General features: G+C 38.4%; 2 protein-coding genes across 4 annotated transcripts; both read left to right on the forward strand.

Moving 5' to 3' along the window:
• Nucleotides 1-1,529: 1,529 nt before the first annotated feature.
• asb13a.1 (ankyrin repeat and SOCS box containing 13a, tandem duplicate 1) lies at nt 1,530-8,790 on the forward strand. 3 transcript variants are annotated; one of them, XM_058417656.1, is made up of 6 exons: nt 1,530-2,152; nt 3,318-3,505; nt 3,695-3,851; nt 4,061-4,195; nt 6,601-6,792; nt 7,296-8,790. In XM_058417656.1, the coding sequence occupies exons 1-6, from the start codon at nt 2,113-2,115 to the stop codon at nt 7,559-7,561; spliced, it is 978 nt and encodes a 325-aa protein (XP_058273639.1). In that variant the 5' UTR covers nt 1,530-2,112; the 3' UTR covers nt 7,562-8,790. The 3 variants fall into 3 exon arrangements, with proteins under 3 accessions (XP_058273639.1, XP_058273641.1, XP_058273640.1); XM_058417658.1 differs by having other exon boundaries at nt 1,547-2,152; nt 7,276-7,556; XM_058417657.1 differs by lacking the exon at nt 1,530-2,152 and having other exon boundaries at nt 3,269-3,505; nt 7,276-7,556.
• A 314-nt stretch (nt 8,791-9,104) lies between these two features.
• On the forward strand, nt 9,105-18,818 carry asb13a.2 (ankyrin repeat and SOCS box containing 13a, tandem duplicate 2). The gene is made up of 6 exons (XM_058417659.1): nt 9,105-9,290; nt 9,861-10,048; nt 10,690-10,846; nt 10,949-11,083; nt 11,298-11,489; nt 14,151-18,818. Exons 1-6 carry the CDS (start codon nt 9,245-9,247, stop codon nt 14,276-14,278), a joined length of 846 nt encoding a protein of 281 aa, XP_058273642.1. The 5' UTR covers nt 9,105-9,244; the 3' UTR covers nt 14,279-18,818.
• The last annotated feature ends 3,979 nt before the right edge of the window (nt 18,819-22,797 follow it).

Here is a 22,797-nt window from a genome sequence, read left to right on the forward strand (position 1 = left end):
TCGTAGTTTGTGTTTTTCTTCAGAATGGATGACTTGACGCACTAGAAGTATCTTAAAAACATTACAATTGAGTCTTGCACTATCTTTCATTCACGTGTTAACATTCACGTGTTAACCCACCTCAGGTAACAAGTCATTTTTACAAGCATTCTTTTGCACATGACTAAGTTTAAATCACGGAAACTAGCAAGTGCACTACATGGCAAAAAGTACACTATTTTGCCAAAGGTTTTGGGACACCCCTCCAAATTATTGAATTTCAGAATTGTATAAATTGTATAAAATCAAGCATCTAGGCATGCAGACTGTTTCTACTAACATTTGTGAAAGAACGGGTCACACACTCAATTTCCTCACTACTAAATATTCTACGGTCAACTGTTAGTGGTATAACAAAGTGGAAGCAATTGGAACAACAGCAACTCGGCCACAAAGTGAAACTCACAGAGCGGGGTCAGCGCGTGCTAAGGTGCGCAGAAGTCGCCAACTTTCTGCAGAGTTAATAGCTACAGACCTCCAAACTTTGTGTGGCCTTCAGGTTAGCTCAAGGACAGTGCGTAGAGAACTTCATGGAATGGGTTTTCTTGCCTGAGCAGCTGCATCACAGCCTTACATCACCAAGTGTAATGCAAAGCATTACAGTGGTGTAAAGACTGCAAAACTGGACTCTAGAGCAGTGGAGACTTGTTCTTTGGAGTGATGAATCATGCTTCTCTGTCTGGCAATCTGATGGATGAGTCTGCGTTTGCCAGGAGAACGGTACTTGCCAAACTGCTTTGTGTCAAGTGTAAAGTTTGGTGGAGGAGGGATTATGGTGTGGTGGTGTTTTTCAGGGGCTGGGCTTGGCCCTTTAGTTCCAGTGAAAGGAACTCTTAATGCTTCATCATACCAAGACATTTTGGACAATTTAATGCTCCATACTTTGTGGGAACAGTTTGGGAATGACCCCTTCCTGTTCCATCATGACTGCACACCAGTGCACAAAGCAAGGTCCATAAAGACATGGATGAGAGACTCGATAGAACACCTTTGGGATGAATTAGAGCGGAGACTGTGAGCCAGACCTTCTCGTCCAGCATCAATGCCTGACCTCACAAATGCGCTTCTAGAGGAACGGTCAAAAATTCCCATGAACACACTCCTAAACCTTGTGGAAAGCCTTCTCAGAAGAGTTGAAGCTGTTATAGCTGCAAAGGGTGGGCCAGCTCCATATTAAACCTTACAGATTAAGAATGGGATTTCACTAAAGTTCATGTGTTTGTAAAGGCAGACGTCCTAAAACTTTTGGCTATATATATATATATATATATATATATATATATATATATATATGTATGTATGTATGTATGTATGTATGTGTGTATGTGTGTATGTGTATGTGTATGTGTATGTGTATATATGTATGTATATGTATATGTATATGTATATATGTAATCATTTATCCAGGAGAACATTAGTGAGATCAGGTGCTAATGTTGGATGAGGAGGTCTGGGGTGCAGTCAGTGTTCATCCCGAAGGTGTTCATTGGGGTAGAGGTCGGAGAAATGCTGAGGATACTCTTCTGCTTTAAACTCTGCAAAAACTAGTATGTATAGTAAGTAGTTTGGCTTATAGTGGATATCTCCTGGTAAAGGATGTCCCTGGTATTTGTACATAAAATGAATTCATGTATTAATGCATAGAGAGATAGATAGAATCCCAGTCATGGAATCGACTCTGATTCTATGTAGACCCATAAAACAAATTTCCCCCCTATTTTAACACAAATTGAGAAAGCTAATAATTATACACATGGAATTGTAGCAGACTTTTATTATGAAGTGGGGGAAAAAAAACTTTAACATCACAAATAAAGACGAGGTCACTTAAAGAAACCATGATTCCATGAAGTCGGACCTGAACATTAATCTCCAAGTTTATATTATTTCTTTATCTAGAAATAAACGCTTAGTCATAAACACAGCTGCTTGTATGGAGAAATATGAATAAAGGTTTCATGAACATGTCAAATAGTCACGCTAGTTAAAGTTAGGACTAAACCATTTAGCGGGGGTGATGGACGGTACCATTCTAAGTGATAATAGGGCCCATAATAATACGCCGACTTAAATATGGATTCATCTGCAGGGAGGACGTGTTTTGGAGAAATCGGTGAGTCAGGCTTCTCTCGAGGTGTGAAAAGTCGAAACGATTCATTTCCGATGTTTACACTGCAGATTGTTTACTCAATATTTACTCACAACGGTGTTATTCTGTTTGCACAGAAATGTTTAATGGATAAAGTAAAAGAAGTCAATATATTCAACTCTAAAACTGTTGCCTCTGAATTATTAATAGACACAGTTATTAATAGAGACTATGTGTTGTATTGATATAGATTTTAGTCCAAATGTCTATTTTCTTTCCCCTAAATTACTGGCTTTTTATTTTAATAACTCTATGTAACTAATTTTTAGTTTTTATTTACTTGTTCCTGGGAAATAAGTGTTCTTTGTAACCCAAATAAAGAGAAAAAAACCCATCTTAGAGATGAAAGTTTGGGGCATTTATTTTTTTTATTTTTTTTTAGTAAAATGGGCTGATTTTGAGGTTTTCGTTCTCTTAAAAGCCCAAACCCAAACTTCAAGGGGCTTAATGGCTATTTTTTTTTTTTTTATTATCATTTTCCATCAAGAGTAATTGGAAAATGTCATTCACTACCCAGGAACAAAAATCGTGTTACATAGTGTAATAATTAAGAGAAAGGATGGAGGGACTTTTACCGGTGTCCAATGTTCCATGCATATTACAATTACATTATACACTGATCAGGCATAACATTATGAGCAGTGAGAGAGGTGAAGTGAATAAGTCTGATGATCTCCTCATCATGGCACCTGTTAGTGGGTGGGATATATTAGGCAGCAAGTCAACATTTTGTCCTCAGAGTTGATGTGTTAGAAGCAGGAAAAATGGGATTTGAGTGAGTTTCACATGGGCCAGATTGTGATGGCTAGACGACTGGATCAGGGCATCTCCAAAACTGCAGCTCTTGTGGGGTGTTACACAAATCTACACTGTTTTTTGCACTTCACTTGTTACTTGTTGTACCACAACTCCACTTTAATAAGACTGAAAAGTCCACATTCCAAATGCCATAAAAACCTTGATCCGGAATAGTTTTGGCTCACATTTTTTAACTTCACCTTATATACCTAAACTTGACCAATTTGACCTCTGATGCCATCATTCACTGTCTGTATTTGTCAGTACCTCAGTTTCTGAATTATGCAAAAAAAATTAATGTATCATGAGGTCTCCTACACACTTTCTATAGGCTTCTGGTCCGAGCGAACGCCGGTGCATGAGGCTGCATCTTTAGGACAGGTTGAAAAGCTCCAGCTTCTGGTTGATAGTGGAGCTTCAGTGAATGCAGCGACAGTCGACAACATGACCCCGCTTCACGATGCCTGTATACAGGATCACTCAGAGTGCGTTCGAGTCCTTCTGAATGCTGGTGCACAGGTGAAGTGTTGTCTCTTCTCTCTAGGGCATAACTTTGCTTTATGGTCTAATAAAACAGAGATGAACAACTTTTATGAGTCACTAAACTTGACTTGTAGAAGAATAGAACATAGAGTAACAGTAATTTAACGGTACTGAAATCCGTATTTTTCTCGAAAACACTGTCCTGTGTTGTTTGTTGTGTTTAAGGTGGATGTACGGACTATTCATGGTAGCACACCTCTGTGCCATGCGTGTGCAGCCGGCAGTGTGGAGAGTGTGAGACTCCTCCTGGACCATGGAGCTTCAGTGAATCCCTCCCTCACAGCCCTCACTGCCTCCCCTCTGCATGAGGCCTGTATACGAGGTGACACTAGAGCAGCGAGCAGATCAAACTGCGATTACATTTGTAGCCATAACCACTTGTGTAACACACAGATACGTATATTCAGATGCTTGTGGAACATTGAGGATAGAGTAACAGGTAGTACTAGTGTATTGGTGAATGCATATGCAGTTTTAAACCACTACAAACACAGAGGTGTTTCATTCATTCATTGGGATGATTGGATGCAGGAAATCCAGAATGTGTGAAGCTGATTATATCGAAAGGGGCCCTGCTGGAGGCTTTTGACATCCACTTTGGGACGCCGCTGCACACCGCCTGCGCTAAAGCACATCTGGAGTGCGCTTTGCAGCTGCTCAATGCAGGTGAGAAGGAAAAACACGAGCACAGCTACCGACTCTTTATTGAATGTTTTATTTATTTATCTGTTACACCTAGGGTTGCAAAGGGGCGGAAAATTTCCGGTAAATTTTCAGAAAATTTCCACGGAAACTTCATCTCGGGAATTTTGGAAATATTCCAAGTTGGAAACTTAACAGGAAGTTATGGGAATTTTACGAGAATTTTCGGGAATTAATGGGAATTTATTTAAATTATTTAGAAATTTGGAAAATGTATATAAACTGTATATACAAACATAAATATAGACATTTAGTTTGGTCCTAAGCTGACATGCAAGCAAACTAATGAGACTTTCGCCTTTGATTTAATTGTAAGTAAAACTTTAATTAATTCTTTCATTGAACAACACAAAAGCATAAACGTTGAATGTAATAAAAAACATATTTCCTTGTGTTTGCTGTAAAACAAAAGCACACACCCTTTCCCTTCCAAAAAAAAGTCCCATTAAAAACTGTAATCTTCGGGTTCAAATGCAGAACTGTGACGTTGATATACTTGTGATTAGTCAGAGCCTGGAGAATAGGGAGGAATTCCCCCCTTAAGTGACTGATGGGGATTGTGTGTGTGTGTGTGTGTGTGTGTGTAGGATGGTCTTTTTTAGACAGTTTTTTTTTTTTTTTGTTATCTCACCTAAATGTTTGCTCAGTCAGTGTATTTGTTTTTACAATAGTAAAATTTTGTCTTAAATATAAATCTATGTAATATTTATGTAATTTACATGATCAGTGTATGTTATGGAGGAATGCACAGTGCATGTGGGGGCGTGGCCTCAGTCGCTCTGCAGTGCTGTGTGCATGTGATTGAGGAATATACAGGGTTGTTTTATCTGGTTGTTTTAACCAAGATTATTCTGCAAGATATTTTTTTTCATCTACATTTAAGTTCCCTTTATAGGCTAACCTGCAATTTTGCAAATTCCCAGTTTGTTCCCATATATTCCCGTTAATTCCCATATATTCCCGTGAATTCCCATGGAAAGTTTCCAGCCGTGAAAATTCCCGGAATTTTGCAACCCTAGTTACACCACACATATTGAATTCTCTGATTCTGATTGGTCAATATTGTGTGATGATTCATTTTCTATAAATGCAGCAGCTCAGAAAGTAGTTCCGGCTATAAGGCAAATCACAGATTTATATAAACGCACTCATTCCAATATTTTGTTGTTTCTGTAGCAATTCACGTGCATCTGTCACATTATCAAAGCCTAATGCTGACCAGTTTGATGAATTGTTGTGGACGTTTTCTGTAAGGAGATGTTTTTACTTCACTTTCATGGAAGGAGTCTCTGGTGTCAGCGCTTTGGAACAGTTTGCAACCACATGACATTTGAAAGGACAAGGACTTTTTTTTTATTATTATTAACATGAAAGCTGTTTTTTTGTCTTATTTGGAAAAAGAGCAGTGATAGGACAAACTTTTTGTAGATGTTAAATCTTTCTGTAGATGATATATAAATTTATGTGGATATTATATAAAAGAACTAACTTGGTTCATCAACGTTCCTCTATAAACAAGCTCTTCTTCAGAGGAGTGAAGGGAACACCACCCCAGTGTTAATTATTTTCCTAGAACAGCACATCTTGTAATGTTATATTCAGTGTAGAGGTGTAACCTTAATGACATGATCAGCCTATTATACTGTTGTAATGGTAAGGCTCAAAGGGTACTACATTTCTCATCAGCCTCAGAATGTCCTTCATCATTCAGATTTGTTTCATGTTACTCCTCATTAGCACCCATATATAAGTTCTAGTTTCTGTATGTTTCTGTTGTAATGATATTGTGTTGTATGTGCCACTGTTTCACTCGTATCACCCTTATATCTTTGCTTTGTACCACAGTTCATGCTCATGCTCCTTGTGTTCACGTCTTTTGCTGTTTTGTTAGCACTATTAATTAATAAATAATTTCTTGACGAGTACACTACTCATATAATGAAGGGAACATTACTACTTATATACATTGTGTAATTTTGTTGAGAACAAAATGACGTGACAAGGGTCGATGGAAACCATCACGTAGTGACAAGGACCCTAACAAAACACAGAACTAGAGATAAATCAGTCAAGAAGGATAAGGAGAGAGCAATCGTCTGTGACCACCACCTCCAAAACCCCTTATGGGGGTTGTTTTTCTGTTGCATATCAGGTGCACTAAAGCAGGTGAAACTGATTCACTGATCAGTTATGCTTCCTAACGTGACAGATTGATATCACTGAAGTTTAATTGGCTTGGTTTTATACTAATGATTAATTGTTCCCTTAATTTTTTGAGCAGTATATTATTTATATTTATAAAGACAGTGAAAGTTGTATAAGAATAAATAAATGCCAGATAGAGCATTTAATATGGAATATTTTTAAAGGTGCACGTGTAAACGCCACAAAGTTCCATGAAACGGCTCTGCACCATGCAGCAAGAGTGGACCGGACGGACCTGATTGAGCTACTGGTGGAGTTTGGTGGAGATATTAATGTCAGTGACAACCTGGGACGCAAACCGATAGATTACACAACCCCTGGATCCACTTCTCACGTCTGTCTACAGCATTATGAGAGTAAGTATACATTTTAAACCTATTTCATGTGGAAACTTAAACTTGATTTGTACTGCACATATAGCTAATGTTTGATTACTATGAATAAAAATGTTGTCAGGTTTCTTTATAGTGACCACAATAAAAACAGAAATCTTGAGACACCAAGTCTCACAAATAATAGAAATCCAGGGGCAGTTGTTGTGCAAAATATACAAATTTGTAAAACAGTTATTAATTCTTTATCCATTAATATAGTTATAAATTGCGGTCTAAATCCTAAGGTCTTTATAGTTTATCGTGCAAACATGAATAAATGTGGAGCTCCTGAATTCAACAACTACACTTTAACCATCAAAATAAACACACTGTTATTTTCTCTGTACAGGGAAGCATGTCAAAATGAATCTCACATAGGCTAGTTACAGATGTTATAAATAAAGATTAGTTTTAAAGACACTGGACTGTCCTGTTAAGCAATGAGTGTTGTGTGTGTCCATTCAGGTTGTCCTCTGTCTCTACAGCAGCTGAGTCGTATCACACTGAGGCGTGTCCTGGGCACCAGAGCGCTGCAGGTCATCACCAAGCTAGACATCTCACAACGCTTCATCAGCTACCTCTGTTACAAAAAATACAGCTAAACAATGTTATGAGAGTTTGTGTTAGTGTGAAAACTGCAATAATGGCTTCAGGTTCAGGGGGAAAATGCTCGACTAAACATTTTTATGCTGTGACCAGCTGCTGGTTGTCTTTAAATATGCTGCAAGAAATATTTTCCATTGTCTTTTGATGCGTTAATCAAACTGTTATATATAATGTGCAGAACATTTGATTTAGTTTTATGTTCATTAGATAAATAAGTATGTAAACTCTGTGGTTAATGTATACTTTGTGCCAAGGTATTGCAGTGCTGGATTCAGCAAGTCCTCCAAAGATGAGGAAACTTGTCTTTGTCTCTTTCTGCATATTTTAAGATGTTATGGAAAAGAAAATTTACTTTCAGAGTGTTGTATAACTGTGAACTTTTATTCAGCTTCCAGGTTATCTTGCCCCTTTTTGGTGTCTTTCAAATTACTTAATACATTAATGAGGCACATTCAAATAAATGAACCAGAGATCAATTTGAGCTGTAATATTTAGGATATTCAACAGAACAACTAGTACATATAACAATTCTGTTGATAGATAGACTGTAAAATAATGATTTGGTTTTTCATCATGCAACTGATAACCAGTGTGGTGCCATTTCGTCTGTAATTAAACTTTATTTCTTATAATTTTTCAACATTGAATCTAAATTATACACCGATCAGACATAACATTATGAACACTGACAGGTGAAGTGAATAAGATTGATGATCTCCTCATCATGGCACCTGTTAGTGGGTGGGATATATTAGGCAGCAAGAGAACATTTTGTCCTCAAAGTTGATGTGTTAGAAGCAGGAAAAATGAACAAATGTAAGGATTTGAGCGAGTTTGATGAAGGACCAAATTGTGATGGCTAGACCACTGGATCAGAGCATCTCCAAAACTGCAGCTCTTGTGGAGTGTTCCTGGTCTGCAGTGGTCAGTATCTATCAAACTATCTGTCATGGGTGGTCAAGGCTCATTGATGCACGTGGGGAGAGAAGGCTGACCCGTGTGATCCGATCCAACAGACGAGCTACTGTTGCTCAAATTGCTGAAGAAGTTAATGCTGGTTCTGATAGAAAGGTGTCAGAATACACAGTGCATGATGGGTCAGGGCTGTTTTGGCAGCAAAAGGGGGACCAACACAATATTAGATAGGTGGCCATAATGTTATGCCTGATCGGTGTACGTTTAATCTATAGTTTAGATAAAATGCTATCTAAAGCTGTAAAGTGAAAGAGCTGTCATAGAAAATATGGAAAATGAAACGAGACATGTTTTATTCTTCCAATCATCTTTAAAAAAAATTAAAAAAATTGATAAAAAGATTTTATTACAAGGAATCTTTGCTGACTGATTCTCAGTAGTGCACGTGCACTAAAAGTGTGGACATAAAACAATATCAAACTGTAATTTAGCTAATAGGATAAAGTTTTCAAAAAATAACCACAATATCACTGAAAATAAAGAACACATGGCGAGGGAACTTCTTCCTCAGTTAATTGCGTTGAAGCCACTTCCTGAAGTGATTTTTGGTCAGGTTTGAGTGAAGGTTGTGGGATTCAAATGTACATTTTTCAAAACCTATAAGCAACCTATATAATGCTGTTTACCTTTACTTTATACAGTATGTTGCATGTGTGGAAATGTAGTCTTACTAGCACACACCCGGGCTGTAGTTTAAAACAGTTGGACTACATTTCCCATATGTCCCGGAAGCGCCTACAGACCACGTGACTCACACACCGCGTTTGTAAACACGGCGTATTTATATGCGGCTTTTTACCTGATTACTAACCGGCTCCTAAAGCGACTTTAATTGTTTATCTGTTCAACTTGAATGATGGAGGTGGAAACAGGAAGGCCATATTTTTTCGGTGATATCGGTATGTGCAAAAGCTGAAATTACAGATTTAATCGGATATGGTAATAGCGCCATGTTTTTTCTTCCATTAAATTAGGACTCTTTAAAACGAATTGCTTGTGTGAAAACAGGTCCATTGTGATTATATGACATTAATCACCATGGCTTCTAATTCTTCACTTCAACCTCAATAAATGTCAATAATCTCACCTTGACCTAGTCACTTACTTTTAGTATACAGTGTTAAATGCATCCATATGCAATCATTTACACGTGCATTTCATTCATTCATTCACATTTAGTAATAGATTGATCCTAATGAGGATGATGGTGCATCATGTGAACAATAAACACAAGGTGGGAAGACACAGAGCACCAGACACACACACACACACACATTCACACACCTAGTGGAAATTTCAGGTAGCCTGTCCACCTACTGGCATGCTTTGGAGGGAACCAGAGAACCCCACAGACAGAAACCCAAGCTAAGGGTTTGAACCAGAAATCCTGGAGCTCCTGGGCTTGTGATCCCCGTGCTGCACCTGCAGTGTAATAACTATAACTAATTCTCTAACTGTGTGTTTGTTAGGCTTCTGGTCGGAGAGGACAGAGGTCCACAAGGCTGCGTATCAAGGCCAGGTATCCCATCTGCAGAGTCTGATCCAGAGTGGGGCCTCAGTGAATATCGTGGCTGTCGACTCCATCACTCCTCTGCATGAGGCAGCTATCCGAGGACAAGCGCAGTGTGTGAGGCTGCTGCTGGATGCCGGAGCACAGGTTACATTTACACACTACATACATTTGTTAGATAACTCTTATCTACACATTTGGTCTCTTCTAGACCATTCTCAGTTTTTAAGAGAGTAGAAATGGCTGACTGTAAGATGATGTGTTTAAGTCTTGTGCAGACAGAACTCCTCAAAAATGCACCTGATCTGTTATTCCATACAAACTATGTGGTACTGTATAACATACCATAAGATCATTACTGTAAATTTAAAAGTAAAAAAAAAGATAAGTGTGAAGTGAGAAGAAAGCCACAAGGATGGCCTTGTAGCTTGTAGTGTCCTTTATGGAGGGGCTTAAATGGGTTTGTTGGATATACACTAGAACAGGGGTGTCCAATCTTATACGCAAAGGGCCGGTGTGGGTGCAGGTTTTCATTCTAACCGAGCAGAAGCCACACCTGAGTCTACTGAAAGCCAAGATCAGTTGATTAGCCAGTTGGAATCAGGTGTAGCTCCTGCTTGGTTGGAATGAAAACCTGCACCCACACCGGCCCTTTCTGGATAAGATTGGACACCCCTGCACTAGAATATATAAGAGGAAATTAGCGAATAATCTGGTGTTATGAATAAATCAGTAATCTTTACACTGTATTATATTTAAATGTCAACTGCTTTTGCACCGCTCTCCAGGTGGATGCTAGGAACGTGGACGGCAGCACTCCTCTGTGTGAGGCCTGTTCTGCTGGGAGCTCTGAATGTGTGCAGCTCCTCCTCAAGTATGGAGCAAAAGTTAACCCTGCCCTTACCTCTCGCACCACCTCCCCACTACATGAGGCCTGCATAGGAGGTGAGTACTCCATAGTTAGGTGAGTAGTCCATACTTCCAATATCACTGGATCTAGACAGAGTTATTACCTGACATCTCTGTGTTGTCTACACGCACCTGCAGGAAACGCAGAATGCGTAAAGCTCGTGATAGCAAATGGAGCCAGTCTGGAAGCGTATGATCTGTACAACGGCACTCCTCTTCATGTAGCCTGCGTTAACCAGCACCTGGAGTGTGTCAAGGTGCTACTCAATGCAGGTAGAAATAAAAAGCTATGTCCACAATCCATAACCTATTCCATGCAGCTTCGTTTCTTTTCTATTTGCAGTGCATTGAGGGATTTCAAGTACACTAAATATTCTTCATACTTCAGGGCACTATGTAGTAAACAAGGATTGATTTCTGCAATAGGAGCTGTATTTTAAGAAACCGGCCTCATATTAATGTTTTGCATGTTGTATATTTTTATAAGGAGCAAAAGTAAACACAGTCCGCCTACATGAGACGGCGCTACACCATGCAGCAAAGGCCAACAACGCAGAAATGATTGAGCTTCTAGTGGAGTTCGGGGCAAACATCTACGCCAAAGACAAACACGAGAGGAAACCTGTCGACTACACCAGGCCTGACACACCAGCTGCTCTCTGTCTGCAGCTTTATGAGAGTGAGTAACACACTGCTTTTAACATAAAAGAAATGGAGTTTTAAAGGGCTGTATTTTATGGTCTCTTGTATTTTAAATGATTTTATAGTACGCAAGAGGAGCAAAATGAATGTTTTACAGAGACAAAATAAAATTTGACTACTTTTAAAGGATCAGGTTTGAAGTTGTTCTTGGGTATGTGTGTAAATATATTTGTTTAAGTATTCCCTCACTGTCCACTTTAATAGGAACACCCGTACTCCTGCTCATTTATGCAATTATCCAATCATGTGGCAGCAGAATAATACATAAATTCATGCAGATACATGTCAAGAGCTTTAGTTAATATTCACATCAAACATCAGAACGGGAAAAAATGGGATCATTTACCATGGCCTGGATGTATATACCAGGTGGGCTACGCTGAGTATTTCAGAAATTGCTGATCTCCTGTGAATGTCATGCATAACAGTCTCTAGAATTGGAGTGAAAGAGAGATCAACAGAATTGTTTGTGCTGTCAGTAAAGTTAGAGTAACGCAAATAAGCACTCTTTACAACCATGGAGAGCAAAGCATCTCTGAACTCACAACACATTAAACCTTGGGCTATGACAGCTAGCTACTGCATCTGGTTCTACTTCCATCAGCCAAGAGCAGGAATCTGAGGCTACAGTGGGCACAAGCTCAGTGAAACAGGACTGTTGAATACAGGAAAGGACCAAGCAATGTTTTTTAATCATTAAATATCCAGTTTCTTGAAAGGATAAAAGAGAACGGTCTGCAGAACTTTCTGATGATTTATAGTGAAGGGGACAAGCTTAGTCAAACCATGCCAGCTAAAATAAAATACACTCATTTACATTTATGGCATATGGTTGACTTCTTTTCCAGAAGTGCTTCTGAAGTCTCTGTCAATGAATACATTTATACTGGTTTACTAGGTTACTAATCTAAGAATAACATCAAACTCTGTTGGGAGGAAATACAGCAAGACCAGCACATTTTTAAAACTTCTTTTTAATCTACTTGAAAAACAAGTGCTAGTTTAAGTACTTCAGGAAAAGATAGGTCTTCAGACATGGTTTGGGGAAGGTTCATCTAGGTGCCAGAACAGGGAAGAGTCTTGATGCGTACCTTCCTTGTGCCCTGAGAGATTATGGGTCCGATCGAGCGGTGCTAGAGCATCTGAGGGCGTGTGGGGCTGTTTGTGGAGTGATAATTTTTAATAACTTTGTCACCTATTTGTATATTCGGTCATCATTTAACCCATATCATCACTCCTCACTTCCTTGATAGCAAATTCAGAATCAGCAATTCCGGACATTTCCACCAGGTGGAGCTCCTGGCTTAATGTTCAACAATTTCTCTGTTTTCATTCTAATTCCATTTAATGCTAAATATAATAAAGACATGGAGTATAGAATTTGTTCATACTTTATGGTTTACCGTACAAGTATGCAGTAGCTGCTCCTTTTGATTCTGTAGGCTACAGAAAAACAGGACAAGTCTCCTAGAAACAAGTGAAGTCTGTTTGCATAGCAGTTCTGGTTTAAAGGCTCTGCTTGCTATTTGTGACGGCTCGTAATCCAGTGTGTAGCCTTGGTGCTTAATGGGATGTTTTGGAATAGAGCAGCAATAAACAGAATGAGGACGGGGATCAGATCACAAAGCCGTTTCAAGTATGGAAGAAGGGCTCGTGGAACATCTCTCAGGACTGTCTCGTGAGGACCTTGTGGCAGCCATATCTTAGCAGCACATGCCCCAAAACATTATTAAAGAATGTAAACTGTCTCAGGCAGGTGCTGTGTTCTGGTAATGCTGTTATGAATGTGTCTAAACATATCGGACATCTTAATTTATTGACCGCTAATGGAGTTGGAGATAATAGAGTGTGATGGATGAGTCTCAAGACTGATGTTGACCACCCAGATTTTATGTGATTTTATGAGGGGTTTTTCCCAGAGTCAAAACAACCTGGCTGAAGTTATTCTAGGTTTATCCTACAGCTGTTTTAGGGGTTCAAGCACAAAGCACTGAAACTCTTATTGTATCATTATTATTATTATTATTATTATTATTATTATTATTATTATTATTATTATTATTATTATTATTATTATGCCATTAAACTGATCTCGCAGACCACACCGTAAGTCCTAGATACATGAGACTTTGAGGGATGGTAGTTCTCCATATGTCTACACATACAAACTGGCCATAGCTTTTGAACCGTTTGTCGATGTTTGAGATGTAAAAAAAATAATGACATCTCATGACATGATTTGATTACATGTCATGAACAATCTTCCGCCATTCTGAATTTTCCATTCTCCAGAACTTTGCCCCAAATTTTGCTCAGATCATCGTCAGACAATAAAAAACCAAAAGTTATTCAGACATTTTTGATGGACCAAGCCACTTGCATACAACATGTCAATGAATATGACTTCGCGCATGCCAAAATGAAGGGTAAGGTTATATGTCTGCGGCCCTTTGGAATATTGACGCCAAACTGATTACAAGATATGAACATGTTTGGTTTTTATCCTTATAACTACTGTGTAATTCGTCTTAATTATGGAGCGGTTATCTTTAGATTAATTAAGACATACCATTCCAAATGATGCTAAACCCAGCTTTAGTAAAACAGTTTCTCTGTTCTGTTGTGTGTGTTCCTTCAGGTTGTCCTCTGTCTTTGCAGCAGCTGAGTCGTATCACACTGAGGCATGTCCTGGGTACCAGAGCGCTGCAGGTCATCACCGAACTGAACCTTCCTAATTTCATCATCCGCTATCTTTCATACCTGTGAGATCTCCACACACACACACACACACACTCAGGGCTGGTGCGACTCAGAGCTCGACTATACCTCCAACAAGGTTATATTTCTTGCCTGAACATCTCTCCTTATACTTATTATCTGAATATTATTCATAAAAGGGTTCTTGAAGCACTTGAATACTCGGTGCTTATGGCACATCTTGGTCTTGGAATGCACAATCCAACTGCACGATTAACACATTAAAGCAAAGCACTTAAGACATCCTCAAAGCTGTTTAGTAATGAAAGCCAGAGAACAGAGAAATATGTTATTGTTCCAGCTGCCTGCACTCAGGAACTTTCTCTGAATGTGATCGTCGAGACTCAGAAGTGGCAGTACATTAGTTCCCTTGACTACAGCCGGGTAACTTGAACAACACTCGACCAGCCTGAAGCGGATTCTGGCAGCTTCGTCTTAAACACTTTCCAAACGGGAGTCCACAGTCCTGACAACATGCTGTGTTTAGCACATCGATGATGCTCTCGGAGTGAGAGATCGCAGGCCCACTCAGAGCTGCATCCCTGGTTTAGCAATTCTCACATTCTTTCCATGTCACAATTTATAATTAGTGCTTTTCTGGTATATTATGCTCCGTATCTTATCGTGGTTAGGCTTAGTAACAATGTGGCAGCAAAATAGTCATAGACCTGCTGAGAAAAAACTATTCTGAGAATAACTTTTGATCAGGAACTTTTTTGTACTTGCAATATAGAGAGGTTTTTAAAAAAAGCATCTAGTGTAAAGCTACTATAACATAAATAATACAAAGGAATTAACATATAATTATTTATCGGTGGATTTAAAAATATGTTGTGCTTTAATCAGTAATTCTTTAGCAATTTGCTGTAGTATAAGGGGAATAAAACACTTCAGGAATTGCTGTTATTGGAAAATCAAATATATAAAATCATATAAATAATCGCTGTACTGTGCAAAAATTTACCATTGGTGATTCTTATACATTACTTTTTAGTTGTAGAACTGAAACGATCCATGTGCCAAATATCATTAGAACAAAATCCTCTAACTGACCAGCACTCAGTTTATTTTTATTTATCTAGATCACCGTATTATCGTTGCCCAGCCGTAATTACCATTGTATTTTTACATAGAGCAATATTTATTTAAGAACTTGGCTTATTTCGCTCAGTTCATGTTCCAAAAATATCCTCTCGCTAATGCACTTACTGCTAGCATTCTCTAATTATTTTATTTTCTGTAATTGTAGTGCATTTTACAACATTAGCTGCTCATGACTAAAAATGAAGCATGTGCTCTAATCTAGCGCCATTTCTGACTGATGCCTTTGACCCAAGGGACAGTGAACTTGTGATGTTGTGCCATAACAAACCATTATGTGTCATTACTGACCAAGATTAAAGGAGCGTTCAGTAAGAAGTACGCCCGACTGATTCGTCCGCCTGGGCGGAGCAAAACTAAGGTAATTGTAGCGTAGAGAGCTACCGTGTCAAGATTTAACGCTGGCTCTCTAAGTTGTTTGTTTTCCGCAGTTCCTGAAGAGATAGCGATCGGTTCGGATCATTACTCGAGGCTCGATACTGCTTTTTGCTAAGCAGGAGATATTTTCAGTGTATTTTAATTTTCATCCGTTTGCTATTTTATTTTATTTTTCATCGGTGTCAACAGCAGTGTTTCAGGAGATGTTAAAAAATAGTTTCTTTGCATTTGTTTTTAAATTCTATATTAGTTCAGTTTTTGTTTATTAGTTTGAGAAAATAGTATAAATTAAAATAAGGTTAGTTCTTGTACAGATAGGTAGAGGATAAATAAGTGCTTTTTTTTTTATTTCTTAAGGATGAAATCTTATGTACTTTCATCCTAGATGAAATCTACATGTTCTTATGTCATGTGTTGTGTAACAGTGGAGTCCGTCCGGTCTGTTTAAAGCATCATCTGTCTACTAATGAAACGCTCATTTTTATCCACTTAGCCCTCTGCGTTTCCCTCGTCTCGGTATTTTTAATCGATTTTGCGCTATTAGTAATTGATTAATTGAATCAGACTGTTTATTCCAGGTTCATGAAATTCTTTCTACGCTTCTAATCCCTGCTCTTCATTGCTTTTCTCATAAACAACATAAAAACCGTCTATAAATAAGAGTGTGCAGAAATAGCTCCATAAACATCCCTGGTTAGTTTTGAGCTGAGAAAATAAGTTTTTTCCTTTTCTGGTCTGATCTGCAGACCCAGGAGAGGCACATTGGCACTTTTTTTAAACAGATGATCTTGTGATAAATCATCGTTTTCAGGTTAAAGGTTTTTGTTCTTATTATCTTTGAGATTAAAATAAGATGCTAGTAAGGAAATAACTGTTTAGAGCTGTTGTACTGTAAGTGATGACAAGAAGCTTATTTAGTGGATGTTCCACAACATTACACGTAACTATAAACAGATATAAATCGTTGGCAAGTCGCTGTTATATAAAAAGACTTGAAAACACTCTATAAATAACTAGCACAATAAAAATATCTCTATTTTTCCTCGTTTAGCTTCAAGTGGCTTCAGCTCTCATTTGCAGGCTCAAGAGGAAAGAACCGGGCTTTAAAAATACCTCCTGAGTTGATCCAGGTGTAATAAAGTGTAGACCGGGAAAGCACACGGGGAAATAAATGTCCTGTACGTTGGCACAGAATTATTGGCACCCTTCAATATATAGGGATGAGAGCTCTTTTTTTCCTGCCAAGCACTGATTTCAGCCTTTCTGGCAACACCACAATTGGCAAAATTTGATGAAGCCAGGTGGAGAAAATAAACAGCTGTTTTCTGAAGTGTTCTGATATTTTGTGGGGGGTTTTAAGGGCCTCTCGACCATGCCGTGTTCTCTTGCATCCTCTTCATGGCACATTTATATTATATTATATTATGCATGTTAGAATTTGCATGCATGATTATTACTTAAGAGTGGCAATTATTTTGCCACGTTTTTACAAAACAATACTCTTAGTTTAATTAATTTATTATACTCTTAATTTGTTTGATAGTTAGAGAAAAGCTTAGTGATTTCCTTTCATTCCTTGTCTGGAATCATTGGTCCTCCATTCTCAAAACTGGATACAAGCGGATTTGTTCATAACTCATTTGCAGGAGCTTTCACTAAAGGAAACGTCTTCGTGAAAAACCAGTTGGAAAAACACTAGTATACTATGACAGCTCATGAGTTCGTCTAAATTCTAACATAAGCCTTAATTGATTGGCTTCAAGTCTTAAAGCATTAAAACAAACACTGCTGACTTAAAATAAAGCAATCCGAAACACAGCCATAGATTAGGAGAAAAGTAATGGCAGCCTATAAGAAGAGAGAGTTGGTGTGTGTGACAGTGCAGCACTGATGCAGCTGGATTTAGTGCATGCTGCACTTAGGTGCTCATTCATCATTTACTCCTCATTTGTCGTTTTCAGCTTTCTGTGAGGATCACCTATTATGGAGATTTGTAAATCAGCTAGGTCATGAATGTGCTTGTCATTTAGAGATGATTGGAATGCATCATTAGATGAACGCTTGATTACCAAAAAATCATTTTAAGTAGTTTTTTTTTTTAGTTCGGCCTTGGAACATTTATTAGCGTGTGAATTATATAAAACTCTTGTCTGACTTTATTAACCAAAATCATTTTGAGAAAACACAGTCGAGATGTAAGTTTAGTGTAGATTACGTGTTGCATAAAAAAACCCTTCTATTCTGCCTATTTCACATTATTTGATGCTTCCATCCTGTGTGCACCTCACTTGATTGTAATGTATGAATAAGTGATTGATCGGTTCTGGGTCACATTCTCGCATCTCTCCATCCTTTTCATGCCTGCACGTCCACACAGCACTTCTGCATTTCTCTTTTATAAAACAGTCTATAAATAGCCAGCAGACCAGAAATAGCTCCACTCCCTGACTCTTTGCTTTGACTGAACATTCAGGCAAAATGATGTTTTTCCTCTTGAGCTGGCGCTGAGGTTCAGCAGGGCCAGAGCACTTCCAGTTCTAAACAGGGCTGAGAACCAACAGAAGAATGCCGTTGTTCCAACACCGCTAACCCTCCCCTGAAATGACTCTTACTAACATTTTTTGCTCCTGGATGGAATGCTGTTTTTTCATCTTTATGGATAAAACTGAAAAAGGACTGGCATGTTTTTTTTCCCCACTGAACCTTACTGAATAATGAAAATAGCACAGTACTCTTTCTGAGGATCTGGTTTTGGTGCTGAACTGCTATCAGGGAGAACTCATTTAATATGTTAATTTATTGGACACACATTTGTAAAAACCATTGCTTGTATATTAACATCTGTACTGCGGGGTGCTGATGTTTAGTGCTGATCTAATGTTCCCTGGACTCTAAGCACACTTTGTAAACGATTATGAAATGAACTGATTGTATGATGTCTGTCAATGTTTTAAAAAAAATAAACTTCGAAAATGGAATTTAATGACTGAAATAACTGGATTTAACTACATGGGACAGTCTTACACAGGGTTAATGGTTTAATACAATGCCTTGCGTAAGTATTCACCCCCTTTGAGAGAGGTATATATTTGGAGGCCACCTTGAACTCTTTGTCCTCAAACTATTCCTGACCAGTTTTTACAGAGTTACAGAAAGCAATATTCTGCTAAAAGTGTACACTGCTTTCCATTAGGAAATACCGTTGCTATGAAGGGGTCTAATTGATCTGCAACAATATTTAGGTAGGTTGTTTGTATCAAAGTAAACTCATATGAATGCCAGGACCCACAGATTCCCAGCATGAGCATTGCCCAGAACATCGCACTACCCCCACCAGCTTGCCTTCTTGAATCTCTTCTCCAGGTGAGCGATACACACACACCTGCCCAAAGATGGACACCATTTCTCACACCACAGACATGAATGAGCCATGGGCACCCATAACCCTGTAGCAGGTTCACTGGTTGTCTTTCCTTGGATCACTGTTGGCAGGTACTAACCACTGCATACTGGGAACAGCCCACAAAACCTGGTATTTTGTAGATGACCCACTCGTCAAGCCATCAGAATTTAGCCCTATTCCAACTTGCACCGATTCTTGCACTTGCCCATTTTTCCTGCTTCCAACACATCAACTTTGACAACTGACTGGTCACTTGAGGTCTAATATCCTACCCCTTTGACAGGTGCCAGTGTAAGGAGATAACCAAGTTTATTCACATCACCTGTCATGTGATTTTAATGTTATGGTTGATCTGTGTGTGTGTGTGTGTGTGTGTTATTTTTGTGTAGATTCATGATATATAACTCCTGTTAACTCCAGCCTGTAACACCATGAAATATATTCAAGGGGCGAATAATTTTTCAAGCCACTTCACATTTATAAGCTCCTTAGCTAGGTTCAGCTTAGAACATCCTCTTTAGAAGGTTCAACATATAACCGATAAGGGTTTCCCCAACAGGCCAAGCTTACCTTAACCCAAACGTAACATTTTTTGCTATTGGTCACGTGTTTGATACTACAGCTCACCTGATTAACCAATTTTGAACCAATTTTGTTATCATCACCACTAGGGGGCAGCAGAGTTGTTGCTTTGTTTATATACAAGTTGCTAATTTTGTGACCAGGATATTACACAATTGGACCCATTTTCCTAAACAAAGAAACTAATCCATATCTATCTAATTTGCAAAAAATAAGTCATTAATATAACCTACCAAGAAAAACCTGAGGAAATTAGCTAGACAGTGTGCAGTTTCTTTTAAAGATCTGATGGCTGGATTCTTTCTCTTAGCATGCAAGGTTAAAATGGATTTCTTTTTCTTGATATGCTGCACAAGCACAGTGTCGTCACTGTGTAACTAACAAGTGACACTTTTATTCATCAATATTAAAACTGACTCCCCTTATACTTCAAGCTCAGTAGAAATTCTAGACATAAAATCTGTATTCAGAAAGATAAGACTTTATTTGAAAGATGCATTTGGTATTCATAATGTATTCATAAGAATGCTGGAAGATCCCTGCATGACGTAAACAGTATTTTCCCCTTCTTATCTTACCAGTTATTACATCTTTATCTTATAAGTTAAATATGTTGTTGCAAATACCACAGTAATGAAGCTTTGTTAAATGTTCTTCATTAAGAAGTCCCTGTGTCAGCCCAGGGAACAGGAATAAAGTGAATTCTCTGCAGAAAAGGTCTCAAACCTTCAGGACTGTGAGGTTAGTGACCCCAAATGAATATGTTTGCAGGATCTATTGTTAACAGGATACCAAAATGAGAGCAGAAAACTTGTCACAAATTCTGCTTTATTAAAGCAGACGCACATTTCTATGGATTAGCTGTCAGCAGTTCTGATTTTTCAACACCAAGCGAAAGGCAATGTGGGACACACCTGGAATCTATGCTTTTCTGCTTCCTAAGCTAAACAGCAGTCTGAACAAACATGAAAAATTTGACTTGGCAGAAATGACAATTCACTGAAGGAGAAAGGACACCGGGTTGGTTCCACTTTTGCGTCGACTTTATCTAGGTGAATTTTGACCTGTCAGTTCAATTTTTGGGAGTCAATAAAAAAACAAGAAAGTTGGACTGTGAACTCTGGTTAATTAAGAGAGAGAGAGAGAGAGAGAGAGAGAGAGTCTATTGATTGATTGATTGATTGATTTTAGTAATGGTACGACTACAAGGTACAATAATGCCATAGAATACTATCACATTTGAAATTGAACTAAATTTAACAATTTGACAAGTGCGATTTGTTCAAGCTCATATGTACTTTTCAGTAGATAGAAATATGTATAAAGATACAAATAGAAACATAGATATATGTCTGGAAAATGTAATGTTGTGAAAATGTTCTGTTTTTTTACTGTTGTTCATAATATTAAATTAAAAAAAATTGTTCAATTGCCTAAAGCTAGCTACAAAGGTAACAGGTAACATGCCATTTCATAGCTAACCAGCAACATCAGACTTGTGTACACAATGTTGTTTAATGTTGTCAGCTCTCGAAAAGTTGTATGCCATGCTTATAAATGGCTTATGAAGGCTTAAACCCTCAAATAAGGAACCGCAGCCATGATAATGTCAACAGTTTCTTAGCTCCTGATTATTTCTTAGGTGCTTTGATAGAAGGTGTTCAGCGTTTTATTAGGTTATATGTATTCTGGACACTTGCATGTGTTTATATAGTGAGATGAATGAGGTGGTTTGAAAGATGAGAATTTGAAGAAATCTCTTAAAAGCACTCAAATGTTCCAAATTCTGTCCCCTAGAAACATTCAGGCTCTCTGTTCAGGTATTTGAAGATAGAGATATTATGTGAAGCAACATTTCTTAACTCAAGATTCAGCCTTGAAGACGGAAGACTCATATCTAGCCTCCAGTTAAAATAACATCTCTATAGTCTCCAGACCTGTTTAAATCTCTCTGACGAATGGAGGAAGGAAGGATGTTTTCCAGGTATTTTGGAGTCAAGGTTCCCCAGGTCACCAGCAGAGATTTGAGGAACCTTTAGGGAAGAGACGATGGGATGAGATAAAGTGGATTTCAGTTCTGCGATGTTCTGCTTCCCGGCTTTAGTGCTGAGCGACTCCCCAATCCATCCAATGAGAAACAGATGTTCCTAACCACCGCTATGCATGGGAGACACGTTTAGATGTTTGCTGCAAAGCTAAAAGAAATGGTCGGAAATACACAAGGTCTAGATCCTGATGAATTCATGAATATGATTAAGCAGGAGGTGTTTAATCTTTTTCTATACCGGCAATTCTGTTCGATGACCGACTAATTCATAGTTTAAATCTGTATTGTTTCTGTAACAGATACTTATGTGGTAGACTGTCCTCAGAAATGGGTTTAATCTCATACATGAGCTCACAGACACCCACGATTGGCTCATGTCACTGAGATTGACTGGGAAAACACAGTATTCCCAAACACACACCTTCCACCTAGACAACACCGCCAACTTTGCTATTCTGGCTACCAGCCATGGATACCTGTGGCATTGTCGGAATTCAAACTCTTGATCTTTTACTGATCGGATATACAATTTTCTCTTACCACAATCAGGAGCACTAGACACCTTTTTTTCCCTAAAGCATAAAATGTTTCCTCATTTTACTAACTACACAAACCTCTCATTCCAAGCTGTTACAAAGTGCTGACACTGGTGACTTCTTCCAAAAACGTTCTTCCAGATGAGCAGCTTCTCATCACCATATCAACAATTTCATACTTAAAAACAAAACAAAAAATCTGTTTATCTGGCACATCCATCATACAAGCCCCTGAGTAAACTGTTATTGTACAGTCCCTCCAGGACACTGATTTTATTTCCTTTTTTTCGTCCATTCTTCTTCCTACCAGTATGTCGCTACTTAATTACTCTACGATAGCTGTACTCACGTTCACACATGAATCGATGTGTGCTGTGATGATGTCACATGACACATCTTGGCCCAAATCTGTGGTAATTTGGAAAAGTTGCTTGAATTTTGTCTCAAAATGCTTGCAGTTTATGAAACTGCGAAATCCTGG

This window comes from Hemibagrus wyckioides, linkage group LG19 (genome assembly GCF_019097595.1).
Source record: "Hemibagrus wyckioides isolate EC202008001 linkage group LG19, SWU_Hwy_1.0, whole genome shotgun sequence".
In the NCBI taxonomy this organism is placed as follows: Eukaryota; Metazoa; Chordata; class Actinopteri; order Siluriformes; family Bagridae; genus Hemibagrus; species Hemibagrus wyckioides.